At 43.9% G+C, this 12,093-nt stretch overlaps 1 protein-coding gene across 1 annotated transcript in view; it reads left to right on the plus strand.

Annotated features, from left to right (window-relative positions):
- Nucleotides 1-12,093, plus strand: part of LOC146600804 (neuronal acetylcholine receptor subunit alpha-7-like) — a 59,166-nt gene that overhangs the window by 8,134 nt on the left and 38,939 nt on the right. Inside the window, exon 2 of the mRNA XM_085316965.1 lies at nt 9,573-9,712. Coding sequence (XP_085173091.1) covers nt 9,573-9,712 — 140 coding nt within the window. The remainder of the gene's footprint in view (nt 1-9,572; nt 9,713-12,093) is intronic.

Here is a 12,093-nt window from a genome sequence, read left to right on the forward strand (position 1 = left end):
CTTTACAATTTTCAGGCTCATTCTGATCTCTTACAGCAGCAAACATCCCACATGCACAAACATCTGCTCCTGGATCACAMGATGAGAGTTGTACTCCACCTGGACACTTGGGACACCAATTTTATTTTGTTTACACTAGCATAATTCATCAGTGTTATACTGCAGTTACCAAAGCTTTAAAACCAACAGACTAAAGTTAAGTCAAAATCAGGTTCACCCATTSGCTGGAAGTACCTTATTTTCACTGTGGTTCATTTCTGCTCTTGGTCAGGATCAGAGTCAGCCAGTCAACACAGGTTTGGCACGCAGAGTAGAGCAAGGAARGCTGTGTATTTTGTAGCCCCACAGATTCCAGCAAAACCAAGACCCAAGGCTTGTATGTGAAGGAGAGGTAGTTGCTCCTGGCATTCTGAAAACAGGGACAGATCAAAGCTAAAAAGCACTCAGGTGTCATTGAGACTCCYAACATTCAGAAACTGGGGAAAAAACAGCCCTTACTTCAGGATACAGCTATTATTTAGCAACCAGATTGGCACATAAGCTAATGCGGGCTGAATCAGCCAAAACACTTCTTAAAATTGTGAGTGTCCTGGGTCAGGTCTCTGGAGACACTTGTTTGACCACAAGTTTAATTTGCTCTGAGCCAGCAATTTCACTCATCAAGACCATCTTAAAAGTACCTTCCATGTTCAGAGTGAAATAAATTCAGACTCCCTGCTGAGAATTTTCGGGTCTGTATTTAGATCTCCCCTTCTCACTGAAGACCTAGACTACCACAGCGGCAGACTTCTTAGAAAAGTCCCATGATAGCAGTCAGTTGTGCTGCCCCAAACCTGCAGACCGGCACCAGCTAGCCAGCAGCACAGCACCTGCCTTGCAGGCTGACAGTGCCTTAAGCTGGGTTCAGGAGAACCCAGCCTTAAGCTGGGTTCRGGGCTGAATCTGGTCCAGAGGTGTTTTACATAAGTTTTGCTCTTTAAGCAGGAAACCGTTTCAGCTCTTGGAAAGGCATCTATTCACATTTCCCACTGTGGGTACTCAGCACTGGGAGAGAGGAAAAAGGAGTAACTGGTCAACGTGCAGCCAAGGTTTCTATCAGGAAACCACATGACCTTAATGCAAGGCTCTTACAGCATGTTTTATGTCACCTAATGTTTGAGTTTCTGACATAGGAAAGAAGAGTTTACAACTCCCTCTACACATGCAGCTCCATGTTTGGTTGACATGTTCAGTGCCTTGCCCTGAGCCAATCCAGCTCTCTGACCTTGCCTACAGGCAACAGCTGGGGCTCAGSAAGCACCAGAGAGGGTGGAAAACACCACCGACGAATGAATAAGATTTCATTCTCAGTACTGTTGTTAAGGAYTGGTATGGAGAAAAACTTGCAAGTAGACAATGTTGCCCTTTCAGAGATAAAAATGCATCTTTCATGAAGCAGCCAGATCTGGGACAACCACTAGTGCAACTGACTGTCATGAAGTGGAGGGGGAAAGATTACTGCAACGCTTCTGGACACACTAGGTGGTTCGYTTGAGCGACACGGCCAATGCATGTTTGGAGCATTTTCACTCTGAGCTGTCATTTGCACCGCTCTGAGCTGTTCAATGCTATCACAACTGCTTCAGGAATATCACATCAAGGCAAGGGTTTTGAGGCCAGATCCCTCACCTGCAAATTRTGAAAAAAGGAATATTTTTTTTTCTGCCTAGTAAAGGTGAGTCTGTGACTAAAGTCTGTGACCTAGGAGAACTGTATTTGATTTTATGGCCTATGCCACTGCATTTACTGCTTCTCCCCCCAAAATTGCAGGGTGGCTGGCAAGGATTGCTGTAACATATCTCAGCTACATGAGTCCCCCTCTCCTCCGATGCTCCATCTCGTASTCTTTTGCTGCTCTACATCTAGTACTGTAGCACTTGTATGGAGCTAATGAAAAAAAGCGTTACACTGAAAATACATTTTTTTCCCTTTCTGATTCTGTCCCAGAGCAATGAAGCCATTTAGATAACTACTCTATATTGGAGAAGTATGCCAGTAATAGCCTAATGYGTAACTCTTCGCCTCACAAACATGTCATAGTCTTCAAAACATCTGCACCAAGCCAGCAGGACCACTGAAAACATAATCCATTCTTTCATTATGTAATGCCTATATTCTCTTTTTAGCATGTTGTCATATGCCTCAAGTCTCTGAGTTGAAACCTTTCATTACATACGCTTTAATACCCATTTCTACTGGGTGTCCTTTAAGTAGTATAATAAAACAGAAATAGCCAGTATCAGAAAGATTAGGTCCATTTTGCCTAGGAAAATACAGCATTTCTTACATTTCTCTGGATAKCTAATGAGTTTTGCGTGTAAGACAGAGAAACAATCTGCATAGCGAGAGCCAGAGATTAGAGTCAAAGATTATGTAGAAGGGAAGTAGATTAAAAAGAGGTTTTAAATGAAAGAAATACTGAAATACATGCCACACACAAACACATTCGCACACACACACCATGCACACAGAGGTTTGAGGCAGCTGTTGCAGTGCTGCTGTTTCCCACACAAGTACTCTTCCCCTAATGTGACAGTGTACGTTTGAAAGCTAAGGACATTGAAAGAAATAATGCGTTGGAAACCTCAGATAAAAGTAACAACCTTGCACATAAGAACAAAAGCAGATGGGACACATCTGCATCTTYGGGGATTAAGAGACATATGGCAGTGAGATGCTTTAAGTTCTYTGAAATCTGTAAAATATACAGACTAAGGTGAATGCTTTTTTCTAGCTACCAAAGCAGTAAAGCATACTATATTCTGGTAGGAGAGATTGCAATTTCAATTATTTATACTGATGAAGTTGCCTGTGAAATAACTTGCATTTTCAGTGATATTACCCTTGTTAYTTCCCCCATAATTGATCATTGCATATACTGCTTATCTTTCTGTGACCATTCCATATGCCTTCCCAAAGAAATAACCAAAATCCCTGGAAGAGTTCAGTAATAAACTAAGCAGAAAGTGACTAATAGAGGTTAGCTATCTCATRAAAGTCTGCAAGTTTTTAGGAAAATATATGAAGTTCTAAGAGTTAGACAGCTCTGATACCCAAAGATTTCCGCATGCTTTTTTGTTGTGTAAATGTCTCAGTCATACTGAGATTGTGGAAATCCATTATACAACAAAATATAATAATACCTTCCAGTATAAGGATATTGGTTTTCAAAAAAAAAGCCAGAACTCCCCTCAATTTTTTTTTAGGAAACAGTAGTAAAAAAGAAAAGAGCAGGAGGAATGTGGCAAAAGAACAATATAGAGAGATTAAAAAAAAGTACAAGGGGAGTGAATAAGTACCACAACAATGGTATCACAGGAATTAAGGCACACCATGAACAAGAGGAGGAAACAATCAATATGTACAGTTAATTTTGCTTAGAACATCTTGAAAATGCATGGCCTTCCACCCAACCTCCTGATGATATTTCCGCATTCAATGCTTGTGTGCAGCAAGCCATTTTGTGGGCCACACCAAGGATACTCAGTCAAGGAGCAGACCACTTTTGGAACGGACCTAGGGAGTTGGCAGGAACTGGACTTTTGCCCTAGAGCCCAGAAAAGTGTTTTCTTTTTTCTTTCTTTTTTTTTCCCCCCCAGTCATTTTCAGCTGTGCAGCCAGAGCAGATATCTGAGTCAAATCAGGGTTATCACACCTAAGCATGCTGCAAAGCCTGCAGGACAATTGACGCAGCTCTCCTCACCATCACTGGCATCAGGGCATGAGGAGTTCAGTCCAGGCTTGAGGTTGGGCATGCATAACTGCTGACTTGGAGTTGACATCAGCCACCTCGAGCTTTATCTAAGTAAATTACACTGCATCAGAGGATTCAAACCCCCTCATAGATGGCATGAAGGTTTGCAGTCACTATGAGAAACTATCTGTGCAATCCCCATCAGAGATGACTCTCCCTGTCTAGTTACTAATCCACACTTTATCCAAATAGCTGGGTGCAAGTATTAACCTGCTTCTAGATTTGCTCTGAGGAGATCTCTGCAGCTCAGCTGCCAAAGCTCTACTGTTTTCTTTTTCTTTTTTTTTTAAGACCTAACAATTCTATTCTTAACTCTTCACCTCTTTGCCTAACCTTGCTAGACATTGCAACCTGTCTGCATTTGACAAAGATGATGAAATCTCGTGTGCAGACCATGTATGTGGAAGGAGAGATAGAGCCCAGCAAGGTGGCTTACTTTCTTTTCTGCCCAAATAATTCCAGATAGACATACTTTAGAGGAATGGAGGAGGAGGAGGACAGTCATTCACAGCTCATTAAAGCAGGGGATCTATGCCACAGAAATAAACCCACAGGGAAGGTGCCATTCTCATGTCCTTGTTACAAGCTTTTTTCGTATCACAAGACTTCCTGATCCAGTGGAGGCCGTAGTAGCACTCTCCCTGTGAAGTTCCCTGGTCTCACAGTAAAGAGGGGCTCCAATTTAGCTGGTAGAGAGGAGAATGTAGCAAGCTGCAATAGAGAAACAGATCCTAGGAGGTTATCTTGCTGTGCTACTCACATCAGCTCCAACCTGGAAAGAGAGACACAATTCAGTAAGAGCATGTGTGCCCAAGAGATTTTAAGAGCAGTTTATGGATMATGTTGCTCAAAAACTGGGTATCACTGTATGGGCCTCTTGCAGACTTTTTTGCAGGAGATCGAAAGCAGATTCAAAGAGATACCTAAGAAATGAATCTGATCCATTAATACCTCTACTTTTTCATGAGGCTCTTCACAAAGATGTTTGGGGACCCCATTCCTGCCACAGATTAGTTAATTGACCTTGTGCCTTCCAGTTGTTTGCAAATTGTAGGAGCAGTTTAGGGAATCAACCACTGAGGTTAATCAGAGAGTAGAATTAGAGGGACCTGATGTGCTGCCTATCTCAGGCCATTGCATTTCACTTAATCACCACATATCTAGTCATCCAGCAGCCCTGATATGAGGACACCAAGATGCAGAAGCCTTTTTTCTAGATGTTTATGTCACTCCCTGCTAGAAATGAAATCTATGCTTCGTGTCCAGCTTCTTTTTCTTTTTTCTTTTTTCTTTTTTTTTTTTTGATTTCAGCTCTGAGCCACAGAGTAGCAGCAAAGTAGAGAGCCCTTTAGCATCCAGTGAAAGTGACTGCAGAGGCTGTCAATACTTGCTAGTCTTCCCACCAGAAACAGAGCTCACCTCACGCTGTGGCAAGAGGTCCCTTTTGCACATGCCCATTACCTCTCAAGCTTGTACCTTGCTGCAAGCTAACTCTCTGAGGATGCCCTCTGCCTTGACACCACTACAGCCATGCTGGCCATGAGTTATGCAGAGCATAGCTCCTTCCCCAGGCTCTTTTTGTCATCAGCAGGCTCATGCACCTTGTGCTGCTAGGTGTCCAAAAGGAGCGCAGCAGCAATTGCTATCTCTGGCCAGAGAAAGACTACATTATTTAGAAGCCTGGATCAGATTAGATTTGTTTCTACTGACTGACCTGCTTAGCCTGATTAGGCCACTGCTGTGATCTTCACAAGCATTCTCCAGGAAAAAGATCTAGTATTAACAGTCAGTTCTTTCTTAATTTTAGGTGGAAGGTGTGGGTTTGCACCCCAATGATGGTCTGCCAGATGTTACTCTGGTTATTCATCTTCTCTCCTTCAATTTCTCTTTATATGCAACTTGTCAGATTTTAGTAGGCCAATGCTAATGAATCCCTCCACTGCAAGGCCAGAGCCTCCAGTGTTCAGAGGCACCAGAAATGAAGTGACTCCATGGCATAAGGCTAGGAGACACCATCAAAAGAAAATTTTAAAGAACCAGATTCGTTGAGGTTGGAAGGCAATCCAAGGCACCTCCAGCAATCACCCAGTCCAGACCCCATGCTCCAAACACAGTTAGCACAAGCAGGTTACCCAGGGCTGTATCTAGTTGGGTTTTGAACACCTCCGGGGATGGAGACTAAACAAGCTCTGAGAGGTGTTCCCATTCCAGTGTTTGTTCACAAACACTGTAAAAAAGCTTTCTTCTTCTCTATGTTTAAGTGGAATTTCTTGTGTTTTGATTCATGCCCATTGCTTCTTGTCCAAGTGCCTGATTCCATCTTCTTTATGTCCTCCATCAGGTATTTGTACACATGGATAAATTCTTCCCTAGCCTTCTCTTCATCAAGCTAAACTGTCATTGTTCTTTCAGCCTCTCCTCATATGACAGATGCTCCAGTCCTTTCACCATTTTCATGGCCTGCCACTGTGCTTGCTCTGTATGTCCAAATCTCTCCAGTACTGGAGAGCCCAGCACTGGACCAAGGATTCCCAATGCAGCCTCACCAGGGCTGAGTAGAAGGGAAGGATCACCTCCCTCGACCTGCTGGCAATGTTCTGCCTAATGCATCCTAGGATGCCATAGACCTTCTTTGCCATGACTGCATATTGGTAACGCATATTCATCTTGTTTTCCACCAGGACTCCCAGGTGGGCCCCCAGCAATACTGGTGCATGGCCTTATTTCTCCCCAGATGTAGGACTCTGCTCTTCCCTTTGCTGAACCACATGAGGTTCCTTTCTGCCCGTCTCTCCAATCAACTGAGGTCACTCTGAATGGCAGCATAACCCCCTGGTGTACTAGCTACTCCACTGGGTTTTGTGTCATCTGCAAATATGCTGAGGGGCACTCTATCCAGGTCATTGATTAAGACATTAAACAGTATTGGCCTCAGTATTGGTTCTAGGGGGACACCACTAATGACTGGCCTCCAGCTGGACTGTGTGCTRCTGATCACAACCTTCCGGCCTGGAAGTTATCCGGTTTTCRGTCTACCTCACTGTCCATTTAGCCCATACTTCATCAGTTTGTCAATGAGGATGTTACAAGAGACAGTGTGAAAAACCTTAATAAAGTTGAGAGAAACAGAATCCAGTATTCTCCTCTGCATTTTTAATGAGATAGTATTTTTTTCTGCTGATTCAAAGCTAATTCAGCAATAAGCAGAACACTGATTGAAACTGTGGATCATGAGAGGCTCTATGTTACTGAGGGGCTTGAATCAAGTAAGCATGGCTTGCTAATGCCACCAGCAGTTATTTGCAGGTAAAGACGCTCTCACAATGGACCTGAGCAGGTAAGTCTGGTATTGCTTATGGGAGACTGACGTGACAGCCTTAAAAATTTCTTCCAGCTTCCAGCCAGTTTAAAATTTTGTATCGGGGACCAGTGAGCTCACAGTGCAGTGACTGTGGTTAGATTTCTGTGGCTGAGGAGCGGGCAGCAGTAATGTTTATCCTGCTGCTGCTCCTGAGAGACCTAGGCTTCCACATCACCAGCAAACACTCTGCTTAGCACTCAGAGATGTAGTGTCACAAAGCATTAGCACAGGCATTAAAGGGATAAAAAGCAGTAATCTCTCTGGAGTAGGAAAAGCTGAGCATTTGAAGACTGAAAGAAGTTTATAAAAACACAGTTTTGACCTGTTGCCCATCTCCATTCCTGCTCCAGAGCCACTGCAATGGGGATATAGCAGTTGGATTAGAAAAATGAAGGCCATGGCAATCTACCAAGAAACCCCAAAGGCTCCTCTGCTTCTGAATTTACACARATTTGTAAACAGAGCCAAAGAGCACACAAACATATGGTGATGAGCACCAGCTCAGCAGGCTAAGGAGACAGTGGCTGGGATATGCTAATAATTTCGTATATAAGAGGTCGCCATGAAACAGACCACATTGAAGAAGGGAGAAGTGAAGAAGGGGTGGAGAACCAGGTGCAAACACCTCGTGCTGGGTTATTTCAGCTCACAGGGCAAGGGGCCTGATTACAGCATGGCTGGAGCACACAGTACAAAGTCAGCTCCCCAGGGTACACAGCAAAGGGTTATGCCCAAATCTCCCTGGCCAGGCCCCTGGGGTGGATGGTTTACTGCACCCCACCAGCAATGGTACCAGCAGCAGTGGCCACCTCCAGAGTCTGGCAAAAGTCACATTTTGGTAGTGAAAGTTGAGGTTGACTGTTTAAAATGGAAGTTAAAGGTGAACATGACTTAAGTGCTAAGGATGAGGGACGGTGCAGGCAGTCATCCTTTCCCTGTAGCACAGGAACGTGACATGATACAGGGTATGAGAGAACAGCATGTTGGCTCAAAACATGGGTCCTCTTTCAAAAGGAGAATGTGATATGATATTCCCTAGTCTCCTTCTCGCAGAAGGACCTTACAAGGTAGGTAGAGGTTTACGTATTAAAATTATAACAGAGGATCTAAATAACTTCCTAGCAGGGTAGTCTGCTGAAACTGGTGGAGTAGAGAAACTGGACAGAGCTTGTCTGCAAAGACAGTGAAAACAGCACTCAAAACTGGCATGTTAGCAAGGCCACTGGAGCATCTCTGTTACATCTGCTCCTCTAGTTCTCCATGACCATGTAATATATTATTCAAAGGCACAAAAGGCCCATGAAAATGACATGTTGGTATAACTCACCAAAATAAATGAAAATACCCTCCCCACCTTGCTAACTTGACACCATCATACTGGAAAGCCACAAAGATCCCTCCAAYATCAGAAAAACTGAAGGGAACACCAATTAAAGAAAGACATTTATAAACTAAATGGTATTATTAGCTTTAAAAGACACGGCTGCTGTGATGGACAGCAGCCTGCTTGCTCCAGGCTTGCAGGGTTCACTGGACACATCAGGGGACTGGGGAAAGAGGAACTAGTTGTTACAGTTTGTTGGGATTGTCAGAAAGTTATTCATCATAACCCTGTTAGAAGAGTCCCAGTGTCACTGTGAAGAGCTCTGCTCAAGTGTTACAAAAAGGTCACACACAAGACGCTAGGAGGTTGCATTAAAAAAAAAAAAAAAAAAGAAAGAAAAAGAAAAAGAAAAAGAAAAAAAAAGCTTTGGTCCAAAGTAATAATAATGCAAAGTGCAAATTCCTTGGCAGGGACAGCTCAGGGACTACGTACTCATGCTAGAAGGATGAATTTGGCCTCAGTGAACCTGCAATCTCTTAGCCTCACCCTGTTTGGTACAGCTCTTGGGTAGAGCCCAAGTAGCCACTACCCAGAGTACCAACACCTGTACTCGTTTTGGGGACAACCCCCCTGCTCCCTGAAAAGGCACAGAGAAGGGCTTTGGGTACTAGCAAGACTGGTCAGTGATGCTGGGTAAACACAGGGTATGTTCAGGTAATGGCACCAGCTCCGGCTCCATGGCTGTGAGAACAGCAGATAAGAGCCCTCTGGCTGCTTTCCAAGAAGGTGCCCTTTGGCTTCAGAGCCTGGTCTCCCCACACCATCAACATGAGGGTTGCTAGTTGAGAGGTGCTTTTACAGGGAGCCCCAAAGGCTGTTCCTACATAACACTCAGTTGTCCAGTTTTTCTGTGTGACTAAAACGTGATGGAAAAGCTCTGTCAACACCCCCACRGGCAGAATTAGAGATCCTTACTTTTGGGAAAACTGATTTCAAATTAAAAAGACATTAAGAGAGATTTTTCAAGCAAACAAATAACATGGACTGTGTGACCATCTGAATGACTGATGTTAATCATCTTTCTTTTCCCTTAGTCTCTCATCAGGGTGAAAGCCAGAGACGCTTGTACAGAGAGCTGCTGAGAAACTACAATCGTCTCGAACGGCCGGTGGTGAATGACTCCCAGCCTCTTGTAGTTGARCTTCAGCTTTCTTTGCTGCAGATAATTGATGTGGTAAGTCCCTGGCAGTCTCTATTGCACCCATTCAGTGTAACAAATCTGATCTCAGGTGTAAGGATCATGCATTTCCTCTCGGCCAGGCTAGTAGAGATAAWTGCAGACTGGATTTAACCAAGCATCCTCCCTAAGTGCTAGAATACATGCTTTGATACTTTGGAGGAGTGAATAGCCTTCTAGACTCAAAGCCAACATTAGCTGCAAGTAGATTAATTATGCAGTTTTTCCTTTCATTTTAAACAGAAAAAAACCCAAAACCGTTTCAATAAATTAGAAGCCATGTGTTACTACAAATTATTAATGGCGTGTTATTCCCAGAACCATCCAGGATGCAATAACTGGAGACTGTGTGCAGTTTTCAGAGCTACCAGCACTGCATTTACACCTCTTCATTAGACATCATAGTGTTGTCTTCTTCATCCATCACATCTTTACCGTGCACTGCAGTTGAAGGATCCTGCACTGAGATGAGGTTAGGAATCATAAGAGTGTGCGTAGAGCAAAATCTGGAGGTACACCCTTCCACTTGTCCTGACTGATCCCTCTGTAACGTGTTTTTGCAGAACTGATGACCAAACCCACAGCTAGCTGGATTAACCTGGGATGTGTATCATACACCATGTAAAAGAAAGGTGCTGTCTTCTCAGGGGAGTGACAGAAAATTCTCTGTATGTGGGCTAATCTACAGTTCATTTCTTCATGCTATACAATAGTAGTTTCATACGGAGCMCGTATCAGAGATACTTCCAGCACGGTCAGCATCACCTGAGCTATATGGGCACATTCAGAAGGGAAGTGTAGTGCTGTGGACAATTATTTGGTCTGGAGTGGGACACGTCTTAGTCTGAGGCTAACTTGGGGGASAACTATTCCTRTCTGCTCTACAYRAAGTGTTGCACTGGCTGTTTCTMCTTGTTGCCTTCCAAGCAGGTGCAYCATGCACCAACTTCTGCAGTGGAAACGTTGTTCAGGGCATTAGAGCCAGTGCTGCTGGCAGTCAGTAATCTCTGTTGACTGACAGACTGGGAAGGAAACCAGAYGGACAAATTTTTGGACAGACACAGATCTGRAGTAGGAGCAGCAACCTKCAAGTTAAGTGTTGCTGGGCAGAACTTTTCTGAATTTAACTATGAGAAACAGGAACAAACAGGGTTACGATGAGGGCAGTGAATCAAAGTGCTGACAAACTGCTATTGCCTGTCTAAGGAGGTCTCTTCTCCAGAACCTGCGTTCCCCGGCTCTGCAGGTAATCATGCAACCAGGGGAATATTTCCTGCTGGGGTCAGGCAGAGTGCTACCCTGCTACACCATAGCAGTGCAGGGTGCCAGGCAAGGTCMAAGCCTGACAGGACTTTATGCACCRTGCTCCCTGGGGGAGGAAAAAGAARTGCCACACTGAGGGGAATATAGATATTAAGGTCTAAAAAACCCATGATATTACACAACATTTCTGCTGCACTCACTGGAACATTTTACAAGTACTCACTAGGACAGGCATGAAAAAGTGAGGCTTTAACTATTTCCCTGTGAGGGGAACCAATATAAAGAAGAAAAATGTAAAGAAAAGAGCAATTCCGTGCTTACACAGAGGGATTCACTCTTTTGTCTTTACACAATCACTCTTTACACTTGCCAAGGCCTGAAATCACATCTACCATACACAAATYCAGGCTCCATGAAGTGGCTCTATGAAATCTGTTTCTTAACCATACTGTCTAATAACTTAATCAAATCTAAATTCATCTTCTGCAGCCAACCTGCTGAAAATAGCACTTATGACAATCTAGATTCCCATTGCTGCGTAGAGAGGGAAGATACCTCTGAGATTCCTGTAGTTTGGAGAACAGTAATAACTAGTAGTATTACCTAAAATACCACCTCCTCTTCTTCCCTCCATTCAAAGCATTACTGGGGGGCCAGTATGATCAGCTCTGCCAAAATTCCTGTTTCCAATTCCTGCTAGATACTATGCTCCAAATCTTGCTAGAGAGGTATATTTTAGTGTGTGGCAGTGTGAGACATCTGCATCCCATTGAACAGCTTTTGTTGCTACAAGAACTCCTGCCAGGTGCACCACATGTAAGAGACCGGCCATTAGAGAAGTGCAGAGACGTGCTTTTCACCTCTCATGCCTCAAGAAAGTATCTAGACAACAATCCTCCTTTTAAATTTGAACAGCACATGGGAGGAGGTGCGCAGAGAGCAGAAATGTCTTATCACAGTCACCCCACCGCAGGGCTTGACTCAGTTTGTCTTGTCCTCTAAACGTRAGGGCAAGTTCATCTGGAGCTGTCTCATGTACACACCTGCCAAGCGCTGTTTTCACCTAGAATTTGTCCCCTGCCCTTCCCTTGCCTCAGCAGAGATTTCTCTGGTGG

Source organism: Rhea americana, unplaced genomic scaffold, assembly GCF_003343005.1.
Source record: "Rhea americana isolate MKP2758 unplaced genomic scaffold, rheAme1 scaffold_115, whole genome shotgun sequence".
NCBI classification, from domain to species: domain Eukaryota; kingdom Metazoa; phylum Chordata; class Aves; order Rheiformes; family Rheidae; genus Rhea; species Rhea americana.